This window comes from Nothobranchius furzeri, chromosome 12 (assembly GCF_043380555.1).
Source record: "Nothobranchius furzeri strain GRZ-AD chromosome 12, NfurGRZ-RIMD1, whole genome shotgun sequence".
Classification (NCBI taxonomy): Eukaryota; Metazoa; Chordata; class Actinopteri; order Cyprinodontiformes; family Nothobranchiidae; genus Nothobranchius; species Nothobranchius furzeri.
In genome coordinates this window covers 30,692,511-30,716,038 of record NC_091752.1, presented here as the reverse complement: position 1 = coordinate 30,716,038, position 23,528 = coordinate 30,692,511, and the positions used below count along the sequence as shown (strand labels likewise).

At 40.1% G+C, this 23,528-nt stretch overlaps 1 protein-coding gene across 2 annotated transcripts in view; it reads right to left on the bottom strand.

The window, feature by feature from the left end:
* Positions 1–9,201: 9,201 nt before the first annotated feature.
* The window catches only part of ryr2b (ryanodine receptor 2b (cardiac)), a 109,104-nt gene continuing 94,777 nt past the window's right edge, over positions 9,202–23,528 (bottom strand). For both annotated transcript variants that reach the window (XM_070542008.1, XM_070542009.1), the window contains exons 97-105: positions 21,994–22,130; positions 21,255–21,315; positions 20,838–20,984; positions 19,595–19,726; positions 18,561–18,717; positions 16,490–16,554; positions 14,410–14,510; positions 10,321–10,372; positions 9,202–9,421 (exon numbers count right to left, since the gene is read on the bottom strand). In XM_070542008.1, coding sequence (XP_070398109.1) covers positions 9,326–9,421; positions 10,321–10,372; positions 14,410–14,510; positions 16,490–16,554; positions 18,561–18,717; positions 19,595–19,726; positions 20,838–20,984; positions 21,255–21,315; positions 21,994–22,130 — 948 coding nt within the window. In that variant the 3' untranslated portion in view covers positions 9,202–9,325. The remainder of the gene's footprint in view (positions 9,422–10,320; positions 10,373–14,409; positions 14,511–16,489; positions 16,555–18,560; positions 18,718–19,594; positions 19,727–20,837; positions 20,985–21,254; positions 21,316–21,993; positions 22,131–23,528) is intronic.

Genomic DNA, 23,528 nt, shown 5'->3' with positions numbered 1-23,528 from the left:
CTCTTGGTAGCGTCCCTTACCACTCTACTCCTTGCTCCTCCATCCCGTTTGGAGGGATGAGCGGATCCAGGGAGAGTCCTGGTAGTACCAAACACATGCCACTTGTTTATCAGAGACTCTAATGTGCTCCTTATTGACGGAGCCTTTGAGATTGTTTTTGTATCCATTTCTTGCCTTATGTCTGTCCACAGCTCTGTACCTGAGATCTTTTGGCAGTGGCTTGCCACCCATGGTCAGTTGTTGGCTGTCAGTTACCTACCAAGCAGGAGAAGGCTCCAGAAACAGATGTTTTTATGCTCCACTAATCACATTGATTACAGCTGATCACAGGTGGAAGTCAATATTTTCAATATTTTCAGACTTGTCTCTCCGGCAGTGTAGTGGTGTGGCAGAACAACACAGTAGAGTAGGATGTCTTTTATTTTATGGTGGCGTAATTGATTCTCGTGATTGGTTTCTAAATAAAATCGATTTTTGATTAGAGGTTTCCTTCTTTTGTTCTATGGTCTGTGACTCATGAGGCAGGTCATCTGTTATGCCGCTTTTGCAACAGAACCCGGTAATTAAGATTCCTCAGTCATCCCTCATAGCTCTTTTAAAGGTGCTTATGAAACAAAATAATATAAGATTTTAACTCTGAGTCAGATCATTTAAATATGTAAAATGTCTCTTGTGGTCAAGCAGCACCTCCTGACCGACAAACTCTGAATAAGTTCTTATTGCCATCTGCCTCTTTAAGACCCTTCTTGGAAGTTTTTGATTGGTTTACTTAAAGCTCACATTCAAAGACAATTTCAATAAAACTGCATGGTATCTGGAAATTAACGCCTTTTGAATCATTTCTGTGGGGAAAAAAAAGCTCTGGTGCTCCATGGGCTCGATTCCAACTCCTGCCAGGGGTATTCTGCTGTTGTGTCCTTGGGCAAGACATTTCACCCAACTTGTCTGTGTTGGTGGTGGTCAGAGGGGCCGACGGCGCCAAATGGAAGCCTTGCCTCTGTCAGACCTCCCCAGGGCGGCTGTGGCTACATAGTAGCTTACCATCACTGGCAGTGTGTGTATGTGAGAGTGCACGGAAGCGTCTTTGAGTGTCCTAAAAAGCGCTATATAAGTTCGATGTATTATTATTATTATTATTATTATTGTTATTATTATTGCATGCAGACTTCTGCACAGGCAGCGGTGCATTGCAAAACAATTCTCTGCCAGGACAACAGAGGGCGTAGCGTTTTTCTGTGGTATCCTGCCACCATGACACGCATGTATCCGTCCACAATAGTGTATTTACTAATGTGTTTATTTATTTCAGAAACTTTATAACACGGACAAATTTGTCCCTCATTCTCCTCCACTTCTTCATGCGGTCGCCACGTCTAAACCCATGTTTCTTGTCATTTCTGTCCACAATTCCTCCATATTTTGTACTCCTTCAGTCACTGGTGAATAAACGCTCATCTTTTCTTACTTTTTCTGTGATGCATTCTTCAATCTGTTCTGGGTCTGTCGCCAAGGTCTTTTTACTTTTAAATACAAATATACAGGAAGCGGCATCCTGACCAATCACAAACTTAACTTACAGTCTCCGTCACTTTTGACGGATGTTTAAAATTTTGGGCACGTCTCCTTCACCCACTGGGAGCCCGTTGGAGAGCCCTTTTCCCCGACACATAATGGCGTTGTGTGTCTCTGCACCGACGCAGAAGGAGAAGTATAAATAAGGCTTTATTCAGATATTGCACCTCTGATTTGCAAACAGCAACGCAACTCCATTCACTCAGTTTGCTCTGCGACGCTGATGTTTTATCTCCACAAATAACACATGCCTGAAGGAGTTCGGCTGTGTTTTGGAGTTGCTAACGCTAACGGTTAGCTTTGAACAGAGCAACGCTTTGTTCTTACCTGGTTGCAAAAATTAGCACAACCTTCACCATTACGAGCCAAGGTGGGTGACTGGTAAATTTCAATGACGTAGATTTGTGTGGCTTTTATCGACCCAAGCCTTTCTCCGTCTATTTTCTATCTGCGGCTAATGCAGGAAAAGGGACTAGAACACTTTTTTTCACATTCAGCCTGTACGTGAAACTGAGTGACCGATCAGAATTCAAAATTAACTACTGAAAAATGTGTTATCAGTGAACTTACTCTTTAATATTATACATGATTCAGTACAATTTGCTGATTATTTTGTAATTGTGTCCAACGAGCCACTGTGTTCCAGAATGATGGTTTTAAGTACAGAAAGGAAAGAAACAACTACAAAGTTTTTGAGAAGGGAAAAAGCCGTTTTTCAACAAACTTACTGTATGTCTTTGTAACAGAAAAATTGTTTTATTTTATTTATTTATTTCGTTTTTACAAAACCTATAAAATACAAAAGGGAAAAAATAAAATACCTACTTAAAATATGTAAAACATTAATCATAAAATATGTTACAAATCAAAAGTTTGGGAAATGTTCTTGTTTTCCAAGAAAACCAAAGGAGGTACTTTTTTGGATTTCATATTCTTTAGATTGAAAAGGTCCCAGTTGAGTGCTGTCTAGAGGGTAAGACTTGACCATGGGCGTCACACCCGTGGGCAGTGTTGGGCAAGTAACTTCAAAACTGTAATGCATTATTTATTACTTGTTACCCTCATTTTAAAGTAATTCATTACATTACAATATTACTGATTTTAAAATGTAAGGCATTACACTACTTTTGCATTACTTTAAGTTACTTTCACCAAAACAACTTAAATATGAATCTGGTAATGTGACGCTCAGTGAGCTCATGACATTTATGTGGAAAGTGATGTGGTGTCTGAGCTAGGATTGCTGTTAAAAACAGTCAGATATAATAGCAGTGCTTTAAAATGATTGTTTATTAAATAAAAGCAACCACAATCTGTACTCTCAGCACGCTGCCATCTCATATTAACTGAGCAGGGAGTGAGGTGGTGGGGGCTCCAAGCCTATATTTGCCTTGGTCCCCAAATGCCTTGATACGGCCCTGGATGTGGGACTGACTTCTGGGGTGATCTGATTCTATCACATGTATAAATACTACATGCTTATGTATTATTGCTTTTCACTGTGGGCTGCGCAGTGGCACAGTGGTTAGAGCTATTGCCTTGCAGCGAGAAGGTCCTGGGTTCAATTCCCGGCCTGGGATCTTTCTGCATGGAGTTTGCATGTTCTCCCTGTGCATGCGTGGGTTCTCTCCGGGTTCTCCGGCTTCCTCCCACAGTCCAAAAACATGACTGTTAGGTTGATTGGTCTGTCCAAATTGTCCTTAGGTGTGTGTGTGTGTGTGTGTGTGTGTGCATGATTATTTGTCCTGTGTGTCTCTGTGTTGCCCTGCAATGGACTGGCTCTCTGTCCAGGGTGTACCCCGCCTGATTGCCCGTTGACTGCTGGAGAAAGCCCCCCCCCCCCCCCCCCCCCCCCCCCCCCACACACACACACACACACACACAATCCACCCCCCGCGACCCTGCGTGGACAAAGCGGGTTCAGAAGATGGATGGTAAAAATGTGTATTGGGGGAAAATCGACCAACTTTTTTTCTTTTCAACCACTGTTTTGTTTTCTTGATTTTATGTGAATAATTTCCTGCCTTTTCTCTCTCTAACCTTCCTGCATGGTGCATGTTTTCTCTGTCTTCCAGAAAAACTGTAAACTAAATTTCCTACGTTCTAACTAATCAGCCAAAGGGATCTACCGAATGCAAAAAAAAAAAAAAAAAAGCTTAATATGCGCTGCGCTCCAGCAGCAATGAGTTGAAATCACCGGGGCACAGATTATGAACTCAGCTGAAAAGTACATGAAGTACCAGAGAATATGGGCTGATATAAACGATCACAAATGAATTACTTTGTTTTGGTGGAGCGATTTTGTGGATATAACAGCGGCCGCGCGCAGGACGCAGCTGGAGTATTTGAGCCGTTACCGCTGCATCCTCTCTGCTCATAGAATGCCCACAAAGCTGAGTCCATAAATGACGTAATATATGTGGATACTGGATCTTTTTTCAGGCTTCCCGCAATTAGAATTTTTAGGAAACCCTTATCTTGATTCTGGGTTTTAAAATGCATTGCAATTACCGCATTACTGACAATTGTACCGAGTAAATAATACCATTTTCTTTCCCTGTAATGCCTTACATTACCACATTACAGCAAAAAACAATGCATTACAGTAGTTAATTATTTTTGTACCGCATTACTCCCAACACTGCCCGTGGGGGATGTGGGGGGTTTCAACACCCACATTTTTCTTATTGAGATCGTTCAACACCCACATTTTTCTTATTGAGATCGTTCAACAGCCACATTTTTCCAGCCGTTTTGCAAAAGGAATAATTGAACACTCCTTCAACAGAAAAGTTTTTGTTGTCCAACTTTAAAGCTGGCTTGTTAACATTCAGTGACAAATAAAGTTTGTTGAAACTGCCCTGCCTCTACCCGAGTACACCTGTGTGCTGGTGGACTGGGCTGGAACTACAGTTTATTCGGGAGTTTCTCCGGACCTCGCCGTTGGATTATTGAAGCCATTCAGGTTAGTTAGGAAACCTCTGAGCCAATAGAATCGCTTGATTTTGATTTTTTTTTCAGCTAGTATTTTGGGATTTGGCGTCGGATGGATGCAAGCTAAAACAGCCACGAATCAGCTTTGTGTGATGTTGTGAAGATGGATTACACAAAGGAACTGGATTGTTTTTACTATAACATGGATTATGACCATGAATTAACGAAGGTAAGACTAAATTTACGCTTTTCACATCATGAAATGAGCTGTGGTTCGTTAGCTGTGCTAGCTCTGAATTTTGCACGTAGAATGCAGAAACATTGTTGGAAAGAGGAGAACCTGGGCTTTAATTTCAACGGCGGATTCTGTGGACAGGATATTGGATTGTCGCTACTGTGCGTTTTTCTCTAAATGCGTATTTAGTGTCTTTCTGTGTCCTTTTGATTTAACAGCTTAAAGTTGAAATTGGGTGTTGATGGAGAAAACTTAGGTTCTGTTGTTTGGAAGATTAGTTCTTCCCGTTCTGCATGTGTGCAGTTTATACATTGATGAATACAGGTGCTGGCCAGTAAATTAGAATATCATCAAAAGGTTGAAAATATTTCAGTAATTCCATTCAAAACGTGAAACTTGTACATTATATTCATGCAATGCACACAGACCAATGTATTTCCAATGTTCATTACATTTAAATTTGATATTCATAAGTGACAACTAATGAAAACTCCAAATTTGGTATCTCAAAAAATTAGAATATTCTGAAAAGGCTGAATATAGAAGACACCTGCTGCCACTCTAATCAGCTGATTTACTCAAAACACCTGCAAAGGCCTTTAAAAGGTCCCTCAGTCTTGTTTTGAAGGCACCACAATCATGGGGAAGACTTCTGACTTAACAGCTGTCCAAAAGACAATCATTGACACCTTGCACAAGGAGGGCAAGACACAAAAGGTGATTGCTAAAGAAGCTGGCTGTTCGCAGAGCTCTGTGTCCAAGCACATTAACAGACAGGCGAAGGGACGGAAAAAATGTGGTAGAAAAAAGTGTACAAGCTCTAGGGATAACCGCACCCTGCAGAGAATTGTGACGACAAACCCATTCAAAAATGTGGGGGAGATCCACAAAGAGTGGACTGCAGCTGGAGTCAGCGCTTCAAGAACCACCACGAGGAGACTCATGAAAGACATGGGATTCAGGTGTCGCATTCCGTGTGTCAAGCCACTCTTGAACATGAAACAGCGCAAGAAGCGTCTCGCCTGGGCCAAGGACAAAAAGGACTGGACTGATGCTGAGTGGTCCAAAGTTATGTTTTCTGATGAAAGCAAGTTCTGCATTTCCTTTGGAAATCAAGGACCCAGAGTCTGGAGGAAGAGCGGAGAAGCACAGAATCCACGTTGCATGAGGTCCAGTGTAAAGTTTCCACCGTCAGTGATGGTGTGGGGTGCCATGTCATCTGCCGGTGTTGGCCCACTCTGTTTCCTGAGGTCCAGGGTCAATGCAGCCGTCTACCAGGAAGTTTTAGAGCACTTCATGCTTCCTGCTGCTGACCAACTTTATGGGGATGCAGACTTCACCTTTCAACAGGACTTGGCACCTGCACACAGTGCCAAAACCACCAGCACCTGGTTCAAGGACCATGGTATCCCTGTCCTTGATTGGCCAGCAAACTCGCCTGACCTTAACCCCATAGAAAATCTATGGGGTATTGTGAAGCGGAGGATGCAATACGCTAGACCCAACAATGCAGAGGAGCTGAAGACGACTATCAGAGCAACCTGGGCTCTCATAACACCTGAGCAGTGCCACAGACTGATCGAGTCCATGCCACGCCGCATTACTGCAGTTATTGAGGCAAAAGGAGCCCCGACTAAGTATTGAGTGCTATACATGCACATTCTTTTCATGTTCATTCTTTTCAGTTGGCCAACATTAGAGAAACAAACATTTTTTCATTGGCCTTTAGAATATTCTAATTTTCTGAGATACCAGATTTGATGTTTTCATTGGTTGTCACCTATAAATATCAAAATTAAACGTAATAAACATCGGAAATACATTGGTCTGTGTGCATTGCATGAATATAATGTACAAGTTTCACGTTTTGAATGGAATTACTGAAATATTTTCAACCTTTTGATGATATTCTAATTTACTGGCCAGCACCTGTATTAAGCATGTTTTTGGAAGGACTTTGTTACTTTAGCAATATCACATGAGAGGGAGTGTGTTGTTGCTGAATATCAGCACTGCTGTGATTCGGTCGTAGGCACGAGGCCGCAGGCCGAGTGCCGTAGATAATCACACCAGTGCTGATATTTAGCAACAACGCATGACCTCAAGTGTGATATTGCTTTTACACAACGGTTCTACCTGCTCATTTTATTTTTATAACAACAATAAGCAACAACATATTATAACTTGTTCATTTATTTAATCATTTATCAGGCTCCGCCAACACAAATGACCCCAACACGAAACGCAGACTCAGACAAGGCTGTTGCTAGGCAACACAAACATTTTCTACAATAATGGTTAGAACGCCTGTGCACAGCGAAGTGATACTGTTTGTAAACAGTCCCAGTGCTGTTATAGTCCAATATCAGCACTCTTGGAAAGTCTCTTGACCAATCAAATCACTATGTCGGAACTAGCTGTTGTATAATTCACATTATGTGTGGACCCGCTATTGGATTGAGATTCGGTTTCAATTTACAGTTGATGACATCCACAGACAACATCCCCCACATTTTTGAAAAGCTTGCAAAATGCCTGGACTTGACCAAAGCCTTTGTTCATCAGGAATCCTTTCACTCTGCAAAAATCTCCTAAATACTGTATTTCTGTCACGCGTGCTGGTGAGTGAAGCGGATGTGACGATCCACACGCGGGTGAAGTAGGTAGGCAGGCAGGCAGACACGAATGATTAAAGGCTTTTAACAAGGAACACGCTGACACTGAAACAATGAACCGACAAAAGACAGAACTGAGAGGGTTTAAATACATGAGGGCTGGGAGCTTGGGTGATTGGAAAACGAGAGGCAGGTGGGAGCAATTAACAGAGACACTTGACTGAACAGAATGGGGAGACAGGACAGGGTGTGACAATTTCATTTCACTTTTCGCTGTGCAACATAGCAACAAGAGTTTCATAATTATTAATTAACCTTATAAAATTATTTATTTGAAGTAGCAGCCATTCCAGCACATGACTGCAAACAATTGACAGCGGCTGACACTGGGTTGGTATACAAAAATGCAGATTTTTCTTTGTGAAAATCTGTGACCTCGTGAGGTTGCCAGTTATGTGCCGAGCTAAAGCTGCAGTGAAGGCAAGCTTCAGAATTGTTTAAAGAACCGAAGCCAGAAAACATTAGCTACCCAGAAGTTATTTTTTCTACCCCATAAAAGCCGGTGAAGCAGGCAAGAGGCTAACGTTGAGCTAACAACGCTAACTGTGAATTAGAAGTAAATAGTCGGCTATGAAAATATCTCAAATGTTTGAAGTGAATAATGAGTAATTTGTGGTATTGAGTCGTTCATAACTATAAGTCCAAGCTAACAGCAAAATGGTAAACAACCGCACTTCCTGGAAAGCTGGAGACAAATTACCGTAGTAAGTTCAAGTGCTCCCTACTGTAAAACACCCAAGAGTGCTAACACCAGATATGAAAATGTATGTATCTACTTATCAAAGTACTGTATGTGCCTCGTCTTTCCTTTTCATCTAAAATATTCTTGTTGATCTGTAACAGCCATGAAACTCAGAACAGTGAGATGGTGACATTTTGTTTTAAAAATGGGCTGCAGTACCCAAATTTGACCACATGATATCAATCCTACATTTTGCACCTTTAATCTTTATGTGTTTTGATGCAGACTGGAATTCGTTATCCTGTATTTCAAGTCTCCTGTTTATGGTCCTAACCTGGGTTTTTGCTTCAAGTCAAAACTCAAAAAGTGTCACAACAATTTTAAATTTCTGGGCTCAGTTTTTGTTATTTTCATAACGAGAACCTCGTCTGTTGGTGGTCCTCCCACATCTGTTGTCCCATATATCTCCACAACAAAACCTGCTTCACTATTTCAGGCAATCAGCTACACCCAAGAAATATCCAAAGCTTCTCTTGTTCACTGCAGAAAGCTGTCAAAACCATCATTAAGCCCGATGATCTATTTCCATGACGGTGCTTTGACCGGAGACATCTGCTGACGTGCTGAGCCGTAGCTGATAACAAGAAGAGCGAAGAAGGAAGGAAGGAGGTGAAAGGAGGAGAAGTGATCACAGTCGGAGGAGAGGGATGCTGGCGAGATGGCGGCAACGCGGAGGAGGAGGGACACTTATGAAACACAGGAGGGTAAAAAGAGTAAATGCCAGAGGGAGAATGTTTATCTGGATGTCACACAGAGGGATGGGATGGAAAACTGTGACAAGGAAGACAAAAACAGTTTATTCAAAAACATAAAGCGCTAACACACACACACACACACACACACACACACACACACACACACACAGCGTATCATGCTAGGAAAAAAAAAGTAACAATAAAACACTCCAAAACCCAACACACACACACACACACACACACACACACACACACACACACACACACACACACACACACACACACACACACACACACACACAGCGTATCATGCTAGGAAAAAAAAAGTAACAATAAAACACTCCAAAACCCAACATCAGATCAAAGTAAACACACAAATTTAAGGTAATTTAGAGAGTCTAAAAACAATAATCATTGTGGCTTCTGTGTAACAACACGGTCTTGGGAGCTTTTGACCTCATAAGATTTCTTTTCATCCCAGTTGATCCTCATATTGCTTACGGAAACAGTCTCCCACAGGAAAGAATTCCCAGCAACGCTCCTGGTACATTTTCCACACGTACGATTCCTGCAAAGTCAACAAGGTAGTGATTAATCTTTGGTCCCATCGAATGTGTACATCTATTGACAATGATCTCAGCAGATCACTGAAAATAAAAGTTCATGACAGTCGAAAGGGAACAAAGCCAAAGTTCACACCAATAAAGATGCCGTTTTCATTTCATGTGAAGAAACCAGCAAAATAAAACAATTCCCAGTTCACTCTGGAAAACCATCTGAATATGAACTTTTTCAGAATTCCTTTCCTCTGATCAGTTGTACTAAAACACATTTGAGAGTCAAAATCAACATTCTTAGATAAGAAAAATGAGAAAACAGTTTTCTGTCTCTTAGTCTGCAGACTATTTAGGGTCTATGGGCATCCCGTTTATGGACAAGCATCCAGGAATGAGCAAATACGCCTAAATTAAAGGAACTGAAACGGAAAACGCTTGTTGCATTAAATCACTTAGCTTTAACCTGTGCAACAAGGTCACATATAAAATATTACAATGAAAAAAAAAGGATAATGGCCATTAGGCGCCTGCAGATTTCACAACAAAAGCCCCATCTGGCTTAAATGCACGAGCGGTTCACAAGTAAAAACAGGAGCAGTAATCATACCGGGCCTGTCTGCATGGATTATTATCATTAACTGTGCATGCTTCGGGTGACTCCGTACAGCTTTTGAGATATAGTGTGAATGCAAATTCTGTCTCACTCGAAAAGGTTGCACTGCAGCTTTGTCATCATTATAGCAAATGCTAGAATTAATAGGTCACTGAGACATGGAGGAAGTGTTGTGGATGAATACATTAGAAGATGTGATCTCTCTGCGACTGCTAAATTGTCCAGGAACCTTTTTAAAGTGCCCTCTCTCCCCAGCTGAGTCGTGTAATGTGAAAAAAGAAATGATCATCACCCTACCTGCCCTGTGTGCTCAGTTTCATCCTTGTTAATAAGATACATCAGAAAAAATCTGAAAGGACACAGAGAAGAGAATCATTTTTCAGACCCCCTCCTCAGCTAGAGAAGATCTCTACAGACATTTCCAGAATTAACTCAAGTAGGTTGATTGTAATGAGTACAGTTGTGTATTTCCAGATGAGATGCCATCAGAGAGCACAGCTCTCTTTTGAAAATCAGCGTAAATATTCAAACTGATGTGGAACGGTGTTAGATGACTGACAGGAGAGAGTCATTTTAAAGATTACTGATAATTTTGTTCATTAAAATATAAATATGTGTTTGAGCATGTAAACTTTTATTTTTTCAGGTGCACTAAATGCATCACATTAACCACCATCATGCATACGGTAATGAGGGGAAAGTCAATCAGTCAAAGGCTGCAAACAATTTGCAGGATCCACAGTAATTAGGCTCAGCAAGCTCTAACTCAGGGCAATTAGTGAAATAAAGCAACTGTGCAACATGCAAAAGAAACACTAAATGTTTGTGTTTCAGCGGGAGCACAAAGGGTGAAAAAAAGATGATAGAACTTTGTTTATCGTTCCAAAATCATCAGAGGTCTTTTAACAATCGTCCATTTCCCATCCTAAATCAGGCTTTTGCATGAGCTTTGGTTGATTTTTCATCGCTACCTTCTCCTCATTCTGATCTTTCCACCAATCCTGCCTTTCCTGGGATCCACTGATTACTTTTTTTTATCACAATTACTACTTTTATTGTTCTTGTGAAGCTTGTGATTTTTATCTCGAGAGGAGCTATATAAAAGATTGTTCCTCCTTCTTTATCTTCTTAAAGGGACAGTTCTCTTTTGAAGTGGGTTTGTGTGGAAATCCTATGATCGCTGAATATCTCACCTGTTTTTTTTTTTTTTGATGGCTTCTGGTTAGAGAAAGTTCTGATCCGACAGATCAGCTAACAGATATTCTCTGTGGTGTCAATTACAAACATTAGGTACAATGTGAAAAATAATGGCAAATATGCAAATATATGTGAGGTGGTTACTGGCCTGTGGTTATATTGCACCTTCTAGAGTCCTACAATTCACCCATGCATGCACGTTCACAACCCTGGTGGTGATGTGTTACGATGTAGCCTCAGCAGCCCTGGGACGCACTGACAGAAGCGAGGCTGCCACCTGTCACTCTGACCAATATACTAAGAAGCATCAGTGCCACAATAAAGAAAAGAAAAAAGACATAAAAAGTGTTTGAATGTTTAAAGGATTGAAGCTTAAATATCAGGAAAAAAGTCAGAATATTATTTTCAATATAAAATTAACTCTCTCCAGAAAAATATCAAAAAGCGGACTCTTCAGGAAAAGCCTGTAAGAAGCCAACTTCATTCAGATATTCACAAGCAAGTGTGAAAATATCTATTTTTGTTGTTTTTTCTGTATAGTGATTTCCCATCATCATCAAAAAAAGATGTTTTTTTCTCAAAATAGCATATTTCTCTCTACTTATATTAATATTTTATTCTGGATATATGTAGTAGTAATAAGTAGTAGTTATTTTTTTTCTTAAATCTTTAACATGTCATGGTAACACGGCCAAGGCTGAATGGGGAGAGCGGCTGTCCTATAATCCAAAGGTCGTGAGATCGATCCCCAGTCCTGGCAGGCTAGTGCCGAAACATCGTTGGGCAAGATGCTGAACCCCAAAGTTGCCTCCCAGGTGGGATACAAATTGCAACCATTAGGGTCTAATGCAGAGAAAAAAATGTGGTAACACTTTGAAATAAGGTACACAAAATGGTGCTTCGTTACTAGGGAACGACTTAGGGGGTAATGAGTAATGAGTAATGAAGCAGGAAAGATAGCTAACCAGTAGTTACTGGTGAAAATGCTCATTAGTCTTTTTCGGGGACTAATAGGTAATTATCTATGAAAGCAATAAGGAAGGAATCCCAAATGAACGCAGTGCCTGTGGACTCTCTTTTTTAAACTTCAGGAAGGACGCAGATAATTTGCAACATCACAGTGATTTAATATCACTGTTTCATCTTCATTTCACTCGTCTGTCACTTTGTCGTCCATCGTCAGCATCCATCCGTGTCGAGATGATGGAAAGTGAAGCCTCCTCCCAAGTACCTACTGAGGAACAAATCTGTACTTAATACTTAACCATTACTTATATGTTGTTACATGGCCATTTACTATAAAGACATTGAGCTCATCCACACATCATTTTCTTTCATCTTGCGTGTGGTAATATTCCAGAGATGGGTGACTAAAATCCTGCAGGTTACAGTGTTATCTGGTTCAAATCAATCACTAACAAAATGTTCAATGTTTAGGGTACTTTTTTTTAAATAATCAGAAAAGTACACATACATTAACTTTTACATTTATAAACTTTGAAATCAACATGTAAAAACACTCTAAAACTACCTATTCTTTCCTGCTTCATTACATATTACCCCAAGTCGTTCTCTAGTAACGAAGCACAATAGGGCTGCAGCTATCGAATATTTTTGTAATCGAGTACTCTATCGAATATTCTATCAATTAACCGAGTACTCTAATAAATTACCCTTTTGCGTTTGTAAACCATTATATCAAACAGCATGTTATAAAATATGAAAGACCTCTTAAAATGAGCAATTGCCAGTTATTCTTCAAGTTTTATTCAAAATTAGTTTTCAAAACTTCAGCACTTCAACTTTACTTCACAGTAAACAAATGCGAGCGACTGCGGCCCAAACAGCACCAGAACCGCTCACGGCGCATGCGCAAACATGGCTCGCCAGCTGTTTCCCTATTAACACACGTCCGTTTTAATTTCTACACTTTTTTTCCCTCACACTAACAAGGATTGTCGAGAAAGCATGTTTGCCGTGGTTATGTCAAATTATACTGATCACACAACATTTATTTACTTTCTTTCGTTTTCCTCCATCACTCTCATAAATACCTGTGTCCTTCTGCAGCAATCCCGAGGGACAACGGACATCAATAACAACACAGTAAAAAGTCCGACGTGTTGTAAAAACTGCTATTTTTAGCACATTCTAAGACCGACGTGTTGCTACCAGACGTACGGTGTGAGCTGAAACCAAGTGCTACAAATGAAAAAGTCGCACAGTGTCCGCAGAATATATAGAAATACAGGCTAAAATGCATTATCTTGTAGAGGCTCCGAGTCCGCCTGCAGAAGAGACATTTACATGTGGATGTTTCCTGGTCAGGTGCTGCAGCTTGGAGGATGTGGTGTTGTAGGCTAAATCCATTTTACAGTATTTACACTGGAGTACGTTTTCCGCCTTACAACAGGAAAAATGGTCCCACACCTTTGACATTTTCTGTATTTTTCGCACTCCACCGGGGTCCACGTTGTCCGCCATGGCTTAAGAGAAAGTTAAGGTTGTTTTTCTTTTGTTTTTTTGAGAAAGTTAAGTTACATTCGCCACTCGCGTGTGCATTTAGTGCAGTATGTATGTGCGTCACTTATTTTGGTACGGGTGAAACATGACCCCGGGTGATTGCAAAGCCATGAATTAATTAAACATGAATTAAACAAAGCTTCGAGGCAGAGAATTTGACTCCAGGATTTTTTGTACTCGAATTATTCGAGGTACTCGAGGAATCGTTTCAGCCCTAAAGCACAATTTTGAATACCTTATTGTCAAGTGTTACCAAAAATGCCCCTAAAGGATCAGAAAGTATAGGAATCAAAAAAGTCTCATGCCTTTAAAAGAAAAGTTAACCAGTCGTCTATGATGTAAAATGCTAATCTTTTGTGTGAAAACGGGTTATATCTTTGGCTTCCTTTAATATGAACAGAGTAAATTTATTTAAATGCCACTGATTGGCTGTTTTTTCATCTTTTTACTAGAGATTAACATCACATAAAAGTACTAAATAATAGAAAAATAAAAACAAAAGAGGGCTTTTCGTTTGTTTTTAAAGGTGAAATTCAAATGCCACATGCACAGTATTTACACAGGTCTGCATGGTAATTTATCACTGTCCAAGTGACATTTTTGACATTTTGTTTTAGTAGTTGTGTTTAAGACAAAAACATATGAAGAGCACATAGAACCACTCACAGGTAGTTGGCCAAGTTGTGCTCCTGCAGAGTATGGGTCTCAAAACCATGAGGGATGTTGTCAAAGTACTCACTTCCTATCCCACATATGAAACATTTGGTCTGCAGAGAGAGAAGTATGACCTCATAATTCATTCAACAGGCACAGAAGAAGTCAGCACATCAGAAAGAACACAAAACATGGTTTTAGTGTTCAAATGTAACATATAGTATAACACCTTATTTACATAATTTAATTTTTGCACTTCCACATTTAATTTCTTCCATCTCAGGAACATTGCTAAGCTGAGTCCCATTCTGTCTCCCTCTGAACTTGAGACAGTTGTCCACACCTTCATCTCCTCACGCTTAGACTACTGTAACTCTCTTTTCACGTGTCTGAGCAGAACCTCCCTGAATCGTCTACAGGTGTTTCAGAATGCCTGTGCTCGGCTTCTGACCAAGTCCTCCAAACACACCCACATCACCCCGCTTCTCCTCCAGCTTCACTGGCTGCCAGTCAACTTCAGGGTTCATTTCAAGATCCTGGTTCTGGTCTATAGGGCCTTACATGGACAAGCACCATCATACATTGGTGATCTTCGTAGTCCCTACACCCCCAGCAGGTCCCTGAGGTCCAGTGATCAAAGCCTACTGGTTGTGCAGCACCAGGCTAAAGACCAAAGGTGACAGATCATTTGCTGCTGTGGCCCCCAGACTCTGGAACTCTCTCCCCCTGAGCCTGAGATCAGCGGACTCAGTGGTCTCCTTTAACCCTCCCACTGTCCTAATGGGTGTGACCCTGTGAGGAAAGTTGACCATTGAGCAGGGTTGATGGTTTATCCCTTGGGTCCATGTGGCAGGGGTGAGGAGTGAGCACCACCTCACCCCTGCCACATGGACCTCAAGGGACATCAGTCCTGCTCAATGGTCAACTTTCCTCACGGGGTCACCCATTAGGACAGTGGGAGAGTTAAAAAGCAGCTGAAGACTCACTTGTTCAAACTGGCTTTTGTATGATCTTCATCACCACTCTCTACTCTGCTCTCCCCACTTGTTCCACCTTCCTCAGGATCCACTGATTTCCCTCTTACCTATTCACTCTCTCTCTTTATTTACATTTTTTAATCACAATTGTCTATTTTTTGCTCATTTAAAATATATTTTTAATCATTTTCTAAATTCTTTTTCATATTTTTACATTTTTTGTTTTTGAGAAGCGCCTCGTGATTTTTATCTTGAGAGGCGCTATAGAAATAATATTTTCTTCTTCTTCTTCTTAATTTATAACCTAACTAGGTTTTCATTTGTTCTTATTTATTTATTATTTATTTTTGCAGGTAGAACGGTCAAAAACAAACGGTAAAATGTTTCTTTGCTCGAAATGCAGCATATGTGTCAGGTCGACTGCATTTAGAGCAGCAAATGATTGGGAGTTGAAAGCTGTAGCTGAAACACATTTATCATAGCTGAGTGCAGCATGCTGCTGAAATGTAACATCTGGGAGAAGGTGTAGAGTCAGTGGGACTGTTGGGACACACAGTGAGAACCAGACTAGATGTAAACTACATGAGAGCCAATATTAACTACCAGTGTCATGAAAACCATCCTCAAACTAAACCACATGTTGATATAAAATAGTGTTTCTCATAAACATTTCAAAGCCGCAGCTTGCTTCTGTTCTCTTTAGCCCTCAGCAGTCCATAAAGCATTTTGCTTTTGCTTGAATTCCTCCTGAATCTGTTTTGCTGTTCGCTGAACCATAACTCTGCCATTTTTCATTTATTATTGTTTGCTCTGTGAATGTGGAATGGCAGATGCTGACTGTGATTAGATGTCTGAATGTCAGTGACCATAAGTATTATACATTTAGTGACATTATAAAACAAATCTCATGCTAAGTTTGTGCGACCATCTCTGCTGTGTTTAGCTTTTTTTCTCAGGCAGGCAATCAAAGATTCATTCTTGAAAAACAAGCCGTTTGCTTTTTCTTTTTACAACATTTGAAATAGTAAACTAAAAGTATGTTAGTAGTTCTACCTATGCTTGGTTTGGGTCAGAGATGTGCACACAGGGAAACAAAATAAAACGTCAGCTCTCACCTCCATGTCCTCTTTCACCTGTTCCTGCTGATCTCGAAGCTCTCCGAAGGCATCTATTATTAAACCTGAATGAGGGACAAAATAGTGAGTGTGTGTGCATCAAATACATCTGGTGTTGTTTCATGTGAACCGTAAGTGGAATTGAGCATTTAAGAGAATCAGGGCTCATTTACTAATTTAAGGCTGGGGTACGTAGTTTATCGTTTTTTAAGGTGTTGAATACTTGTTTAATCCAGTGTTTCCCAACCCTGGTCCTCAGAGCACAAAGACCTGCATATTTTCCATGTCTCTGCTTCAGCACACCTGATCTACATTGCCTCTGCAAGAGGACATCATGCGCTGCAGATGCCCGTTAATGACTCATTCATTTAAGTCAGGTGTGTGGCAGCAGGGAAGCACCGATGTTTAAAGGGCAACACATGCAGGACAGTGTGCCTTGGGGACCAGGTTTGGGAAACGCTGGTTTAATCAATACATTTGCAGTGGTCTGGAATAGTAATATGAATGCCATGCAAGTCGTACTCTTGGAAACAAAAGCCCAGAAGCACCTGTGTCAGCAAGGACGAGTCAGGTAGAAGAGAAAGTGGCAGAACATGGCAGGATTTGGAGTTTTATTTTCTGATATTTGGACAACTTACCTTGCTCTGCAACATTAATGTTTTATTTCCACAAACAACCCAAGCCAGATGGAGTTCTGCTGTGTGATGGAGTTGCTAATGCTAACAGTTAGCTTCTAGTGGTCTATCCATTCTCTGCATTTTCCTGGATGCTAAACAAACAACAGCCTCCCTCGTCACAAGTCAAGATGGGTGTGAATGTTTAGTGACAGTGTGACGTCGATCTGTGAGACTTTTCAAATCCTAGAGTTTCACCGTCTGTTTTCTATTAGAAGCTGTAGACTTCAAGCTAACTGTAGAAGACAGAGGAGAACAAAAAGGGATTTATCTTTAGTGCAGGGTTCGGCAACCCGCGGCTCTTTCATCCATCTGATGCGGCTCTGTGTGCTAAAATGTATTTTATTTTACTGCATTTATTTTTTATCTGTATGCCAATTCTAAATGGAAATGTTATCTTTTAAAATCTGAACAAAAATGAGAGACCTAAAATGACAGGTCACCTGCTTGTGCGTAATCAAATGTCCCTATAGGTGTTTTCTCAGCTGAAGAGGATGTGAGATTCTGGACTTTTTCCTCAGATAGGCTCATGGAAGCGTCGCCACATTGGAGACAGGAACAAGAGCTATTCAGCCAAAGTTTCATAATCAAGGAACATTTTCTAAGTGACAAGACTCTCTGTGAGACGGGGTTTGGAAAGCACTCGCTCCAGTGAGAGGAATCTTCCCGCATGCGCTCTGGTTCTGCTGCTGCCTTTGACCGACGAGCTCCAAAAAATGTTTTGACTGGATAATTTTCTTATCTTTTCAACATTGTTTAATGTTAAGTTGCATTCAGTACAAAGTTTAAGTCCAACGAGACAGAGCCTGGATTTGCATTCTGAATAGTTTAAACATGTTTTAAGAGGAGACGTGTGTGACGCATCAAAAAGCGGCGCCTGCTCAACTATTAAAACCACCAACAGGGTGAAAATATTGTTGGCACAGACGGGCTACAACTTCTGGATCAATTTTATACAAGTTGTTTTATTAATTATCTTCTGTAAAAAGATAACTGACGTATATGAGCGACCGGTATTGGTTGCTGTCTCCTGTCATGATGGTTAAAGCAGCTCTCGGCTGTCTTAGGGTGGGCCCAGGCCCGGTAGGCCCACCCACAACACTGCAGCTGCTGTGGATCCCAGAGTTTTCTTTACTGTAGGAAACAGGTAATAATGGCTCTTTGATGGAAAAAAGGCTGCTGACCCCTGCTTTAGTGTATTGGAGCTGAGTGATGAGTACAGCATTCAAACTTGTTTGTTGTTTTTTCCTCTGTTCTTTGATGATGTCACGCTACAGACCCCAGCTTTAATTTAAAAAGTTAATGATCCATGTGTACAAAATATTCTTGAGTATTTTGCTGACAGCATTCATGCTAATGCCCGTGTGCATACGGTCAAACGTCCATGTGTGACTCACCTTGGATGATGGCCAGGAGGATTACAATGACAAAAAAGAAAAACGTGATGTCAAAGAGGATTCGTTCCACTTCAAACTCGTCTCCAGCAGGATCTTCAATCTCATCACCGATACCGCCGCCCGCACGCACTCCAACATACATGTGGAACATGTAACACTAAAAAAGAGCAGGTTTTATACAGTAAATAAAAACATTATTCTCAGCTTGCTGATAAATAAGGTGTCAAGTGAAAGCAGGTTATGTTCAGGAAGATAAACAAACAGCAAAAATGGATTCAAGACATTTCCACGTTTGAAGCCACACTGGCTGCTTTTAGGGATTACTTGGAGGCATAATTTTTATACAATAGCAGGTTCATTTAAATCAATAACTTTCTCCTCAAAGTGTTTCTCTACAAATAACCTGTGTGAAAGCTTAAGGTGAGAAGGATAACTATTCATGTGGCACAGAATGTACCGAGCTTTTGAGAAACATTGATGTTATATTTCACAGCTAAAACAAAATCAGGACTGCATCTGTTCAAAACAGCAGACAGTTATTTTCCCAGCGCCTAAAATGTTGTCGTGTTCTAATAAGCAGATCGAGACTTTAAATTACAGTCATTTGTGCCTGATAAACAGCAACACGGTGGATGTGGCTGATGATTCAATGTAATATCTCCTGCCTCCAATAATAATAATAGGGTTTATTCAAATGCCATCGCTGCACATCCGCCTGCATATTTGATTGACAGTGGAGTCTGCATCAGAATGGAGCGGGCGGTTGGGTGTTAGCGTCGTGAACGGGCAAACAAAGGATGTATTCTGAGACTTCAAGGGCTGTTTTATCCATGTGTCCATCATTTTAGGGAAAAGTATGAGGAGGACAAAGAGAGATGCTTTTGCTCTAGAAATGGGGATCACCAGCGTTACCATTCTCAGTCGGGTGCCAGATAATAGAACGATAGGTTGTGTTGGAAAGATAAACATAGTTGGTGAGAAATGGAGGTGGACAGAAGTGTGAGAGCATGTGTCAGTTTGCACATTTAGCTCACCGTAAGCATGTCGTTGCACTTCATATCCTCAGTTTCCTTGTTGTTACTTTTGTAAAACTTCCGGAAGAAATTGAAGGCCACGACAGTGTAGAGATACACGACCACAGCCAACAGACCCACAGTTAGCACCAACTGACAGAAACGCACAGTGAAGAGCAAAAAGATATAGCATCAGTTCAGAAAAAAAAAATACATTTCAGACACTTTGAAGCATCTCAGCTGCCTTTTTTACTGATATCAATATACCAATTTAATCTAAATCTTAACGTCCGATGCTGATATAAACCCGTCAAAATGAAAGAATAATCTCAATTTTTGGTAAATAATATAAGATATCTCCTATCATTCATATGTAAACTTTAAATATATATATTTTTTCTGTTTTTTTCCCTTTTCTTAGTTTTCTCTTGTCCTGTTCGGCTGTGGAGCAAACAGAATTCATGTCTGAATGCTGGAGACAAGCTTTACAGATTTAGAAAAAAAATAATAATACTTTTAAAAAAATCTTTAAACATTAATTGTGCAAAATATGACATCTACACTTAAAACAATAAGTATAAAGGACTAGGTAAAACGTGCAACTAATGCATTAAAAGTAAAATACACTTAAATGTAAGTTACTATTAGTAAGACAAATTAATACAACATACTTAAAATTGTGCTTTCAGTTCACTAATGCTTAAGTAAATACAACCTCCCAAAAAACAAGTTTAGTGAACTAATTTCTAAGCACGTTGTACTAGTTTGTCTTAGTTAATTTTTAAATAGGTTAATTTGACTCTGTATGCATTTGTAGCTATAACTCATAATTATCAGTCCTGTGTACTTATAATTTTACATGCAATCAGTTTGCATGCTTTTTTCAAGTAAACAGAACTGTACAGATTTTACAGTGTACTTCAGTTAATGTAAGGTCAGTGGTGCCAAACAAACAAAAACATATCAAAACTAAACCTCGGATATGTCATGCTGAGTGGGAGGAGAAGTAGCTGAAGTGTTTGATGAGTACAGATAATTCCCAATTATACATTTTAATGCCAAGATCAGGCCATAATATTGGATATCCCTAAAAATGACCATCTTCAAAGCAGTTTGCAGTCTTCCCAAAATAGCTTAACATTCCTAAATTCCACAGCATCTCATTCAAAATGACATTTTATTTACTTTTACAAAACTTCTCATTTATGTTACATGGTTATTTTGGTAGGAAAACACACACACACACACACACACACACACACACCTGTTTCCCATTGTGTGTGACAGAAGAAAGGATGGTTCGAAGCGTTTTAAAGCCCATGGCGATGTCCAAAAGGTGAGCAGCAAAGAAGAAGTTGTTATAGTGACCCAGAACTGACAGGATCATGTACCAGGCCAAGTACAAGAAGGACTGATAACACACACGTGCACAGAGAGACATCCAAAAATAAAAACTATTAGACTACAAGAACAGAGACAAATGTGCGTTTTAGATAAGATTAAATCACAGGATATTAAAGCTTTCACTTCTGTAACACGTCCACTTGTATCAAAGTAAATCTCAGCTCTGAAGATTTACTCATTAATGTTGAATACACAGTGTGTTATTAGCTATGACAAATAAACAAATGGCACCTTTATCTTTTCTAAACAAGTGAACAAAAACCACAGCAATACTTACGTTGTCAGTGAACACGACTCCGAGTTTCCAGACCTGGTACTTTGCGTCGACGGAGTTAAGCCTGAAATAAGTACACGTTACTGTGAGAGTACATAACATACACAAAATGGGGTCAGAATGTCCATGAATTAGATGAGACCCTTTGAGCTACAGTGTGTTCTCTGAAAGAAAGTGTCTGTTATGTGACTTCGTCTCAGAATGTCCTGTTCTTCTTCAAGTACAAGATTATGTTCCTGTTTTTGTCAGGCCACATGTTAGCTAACAGACACACACACACGTCCTCGGAGCGGAGCAAATAATGTAGGTTAGAAAATTAAAAGTTTTCTTAATTAACTGTCTGATGTCAAATGTCAATTGGAGTTGGTACTACATGAGTCACAAGGTCCCCTGCTTTCAATGTGTTGCATGAAGTCTTTAATTGATTTCATTGTTTGGGTGTCTCCTGTCAATAACCAGGATGGAGACAAAATGCAGATGTAAATGTTCAAATCAGTGTAAACTCTTGTACATAACAGAAAAAATCATGATACATTCTGAAATTAAAGAACGGTTCACTATTATACTCATTTCTGCCTTATTATACAAGATAAACTACATTTTACACTTTATTAAATAGTCCATCATCACTTTTGACTGAAGTGAAACAAAGCAAAAGCCAAACTGGATCTCTTTGGTTTGACTTGAACTTTTTAAGAATGCAGACTAAGACCTGAATATTTGGAATGTTTTTCCTACTTACATGGAACTCCAGGCTGTCTCTGTTCGCAGCCTCTTCCTGATTTTTCTCTCCGAGCTGAAATCCAAAGCAGCCCGGTCCAGACCTAACAGCTCACTGATCTTCTCGCAGCCGTAAAAGTCACCATACTTATCCATCACCTGTTACAGTAGCACAAAAAAGGAAAGAGGAAAGAGACAGATTTAGACAATAACACATTCAGTGTAGTTTAGTTTGAACAAAGGAGGACAAGAGGAAGTGGAATGCAATTAGCTGCATTGTCTGCAAAGTCTGAGTCATAATGAGACGGCAGCTTAGTTCTGCTGACAAGATGATGGTACTGCTTATGCAGGGACGCCTCCTGAACATAACAGATTTTCTGATTCCCATGTTGAAGACGTATCCACTAGAAGCAGGTGAAGGCAGAGTTTTGTAAGTAAATCTATCAAGTTAATTGTGACCCTGTATCAGTCCAGGTTTCTGTTTTATCCATGATTTACTTACATGATACATCTCCTGACAGGTGTAGGGATTTTCACGAGACGAGATGGTTTAATGGAATTGAATGTGACTTGAATAATCAAAATAAATTGAGATAGAACCAGAGTCTGACTTTATTATATAGTCTAGTTGGTTATCTCATACAAAATCACTCAAGAACGGCAAACTTAATTCAAATGGGAATTATTATAGGGACATAAACTATTATACCTTCTAATTTACTGCAGGCTCTTATAGTGATGCAATGCAAAGTATGAAATGAGAGGCGAGTGACACGCGTATTTTATACAAGTCGGTTGTTCTTGCTGAAGGCAAAAAGCCAAAGTTAAAGTGCTTTTATAAGTCAACTAAATTAAAACTCAGAGCTCTTCTTCCAGAAGACATTATGGGCCAAGTGATTACTTTCACTCAATTTAATGTGGGTGTTTATGTATTCACAAAGTAATTCACCTAAAATACTTTATGCCTTATGGCCGTTGCTCCGAGCATTCTTTTTCAGCAATTGTTAGCATATTTCTGACATCAGTACCAAAAAGGTCAACTGCCTTTTGTCTTAATTTGTGCTACTAAGAAACATCAATGCATCCAACTGAGCATTATACACAATGCTCAGTGGATCTGCAAGCTCAGGTACAAACCATGACTTTCTTAGCCATAATTTGAGCAATTTCAGCTTACATTTAAACTGTATATGAAATGTATTTATAGTGCAGTGTTACATCCACTAAACAAAGTGTAACAACAAACAGTAAATGTATATTACAGACATAATTTCTACACTTAGTGTTTTCCAGGCTTTGCTGTGTACATATGCTGCAGAGACATTTTAAAGTCATGTTCTATTGTGTGTGTGTGTGTGTGTGCGTGCGTGCGTGCGTGTGTGTGTGTGTGTGTGCATGCGTGCGTGCGTGCGTGTGTGTGTGTGTGTACGTGCGTGTGTGTGTGTGTGTGTGTGTGTGTGTGTGTGTGTGTGTGTGTGTGTGTGTGTGTGTGTGTGTGTGTGTGACTGAACACAAGCGGTAAATCTGGCATTCATTCTAACTCTGTAAGTCCAGTGA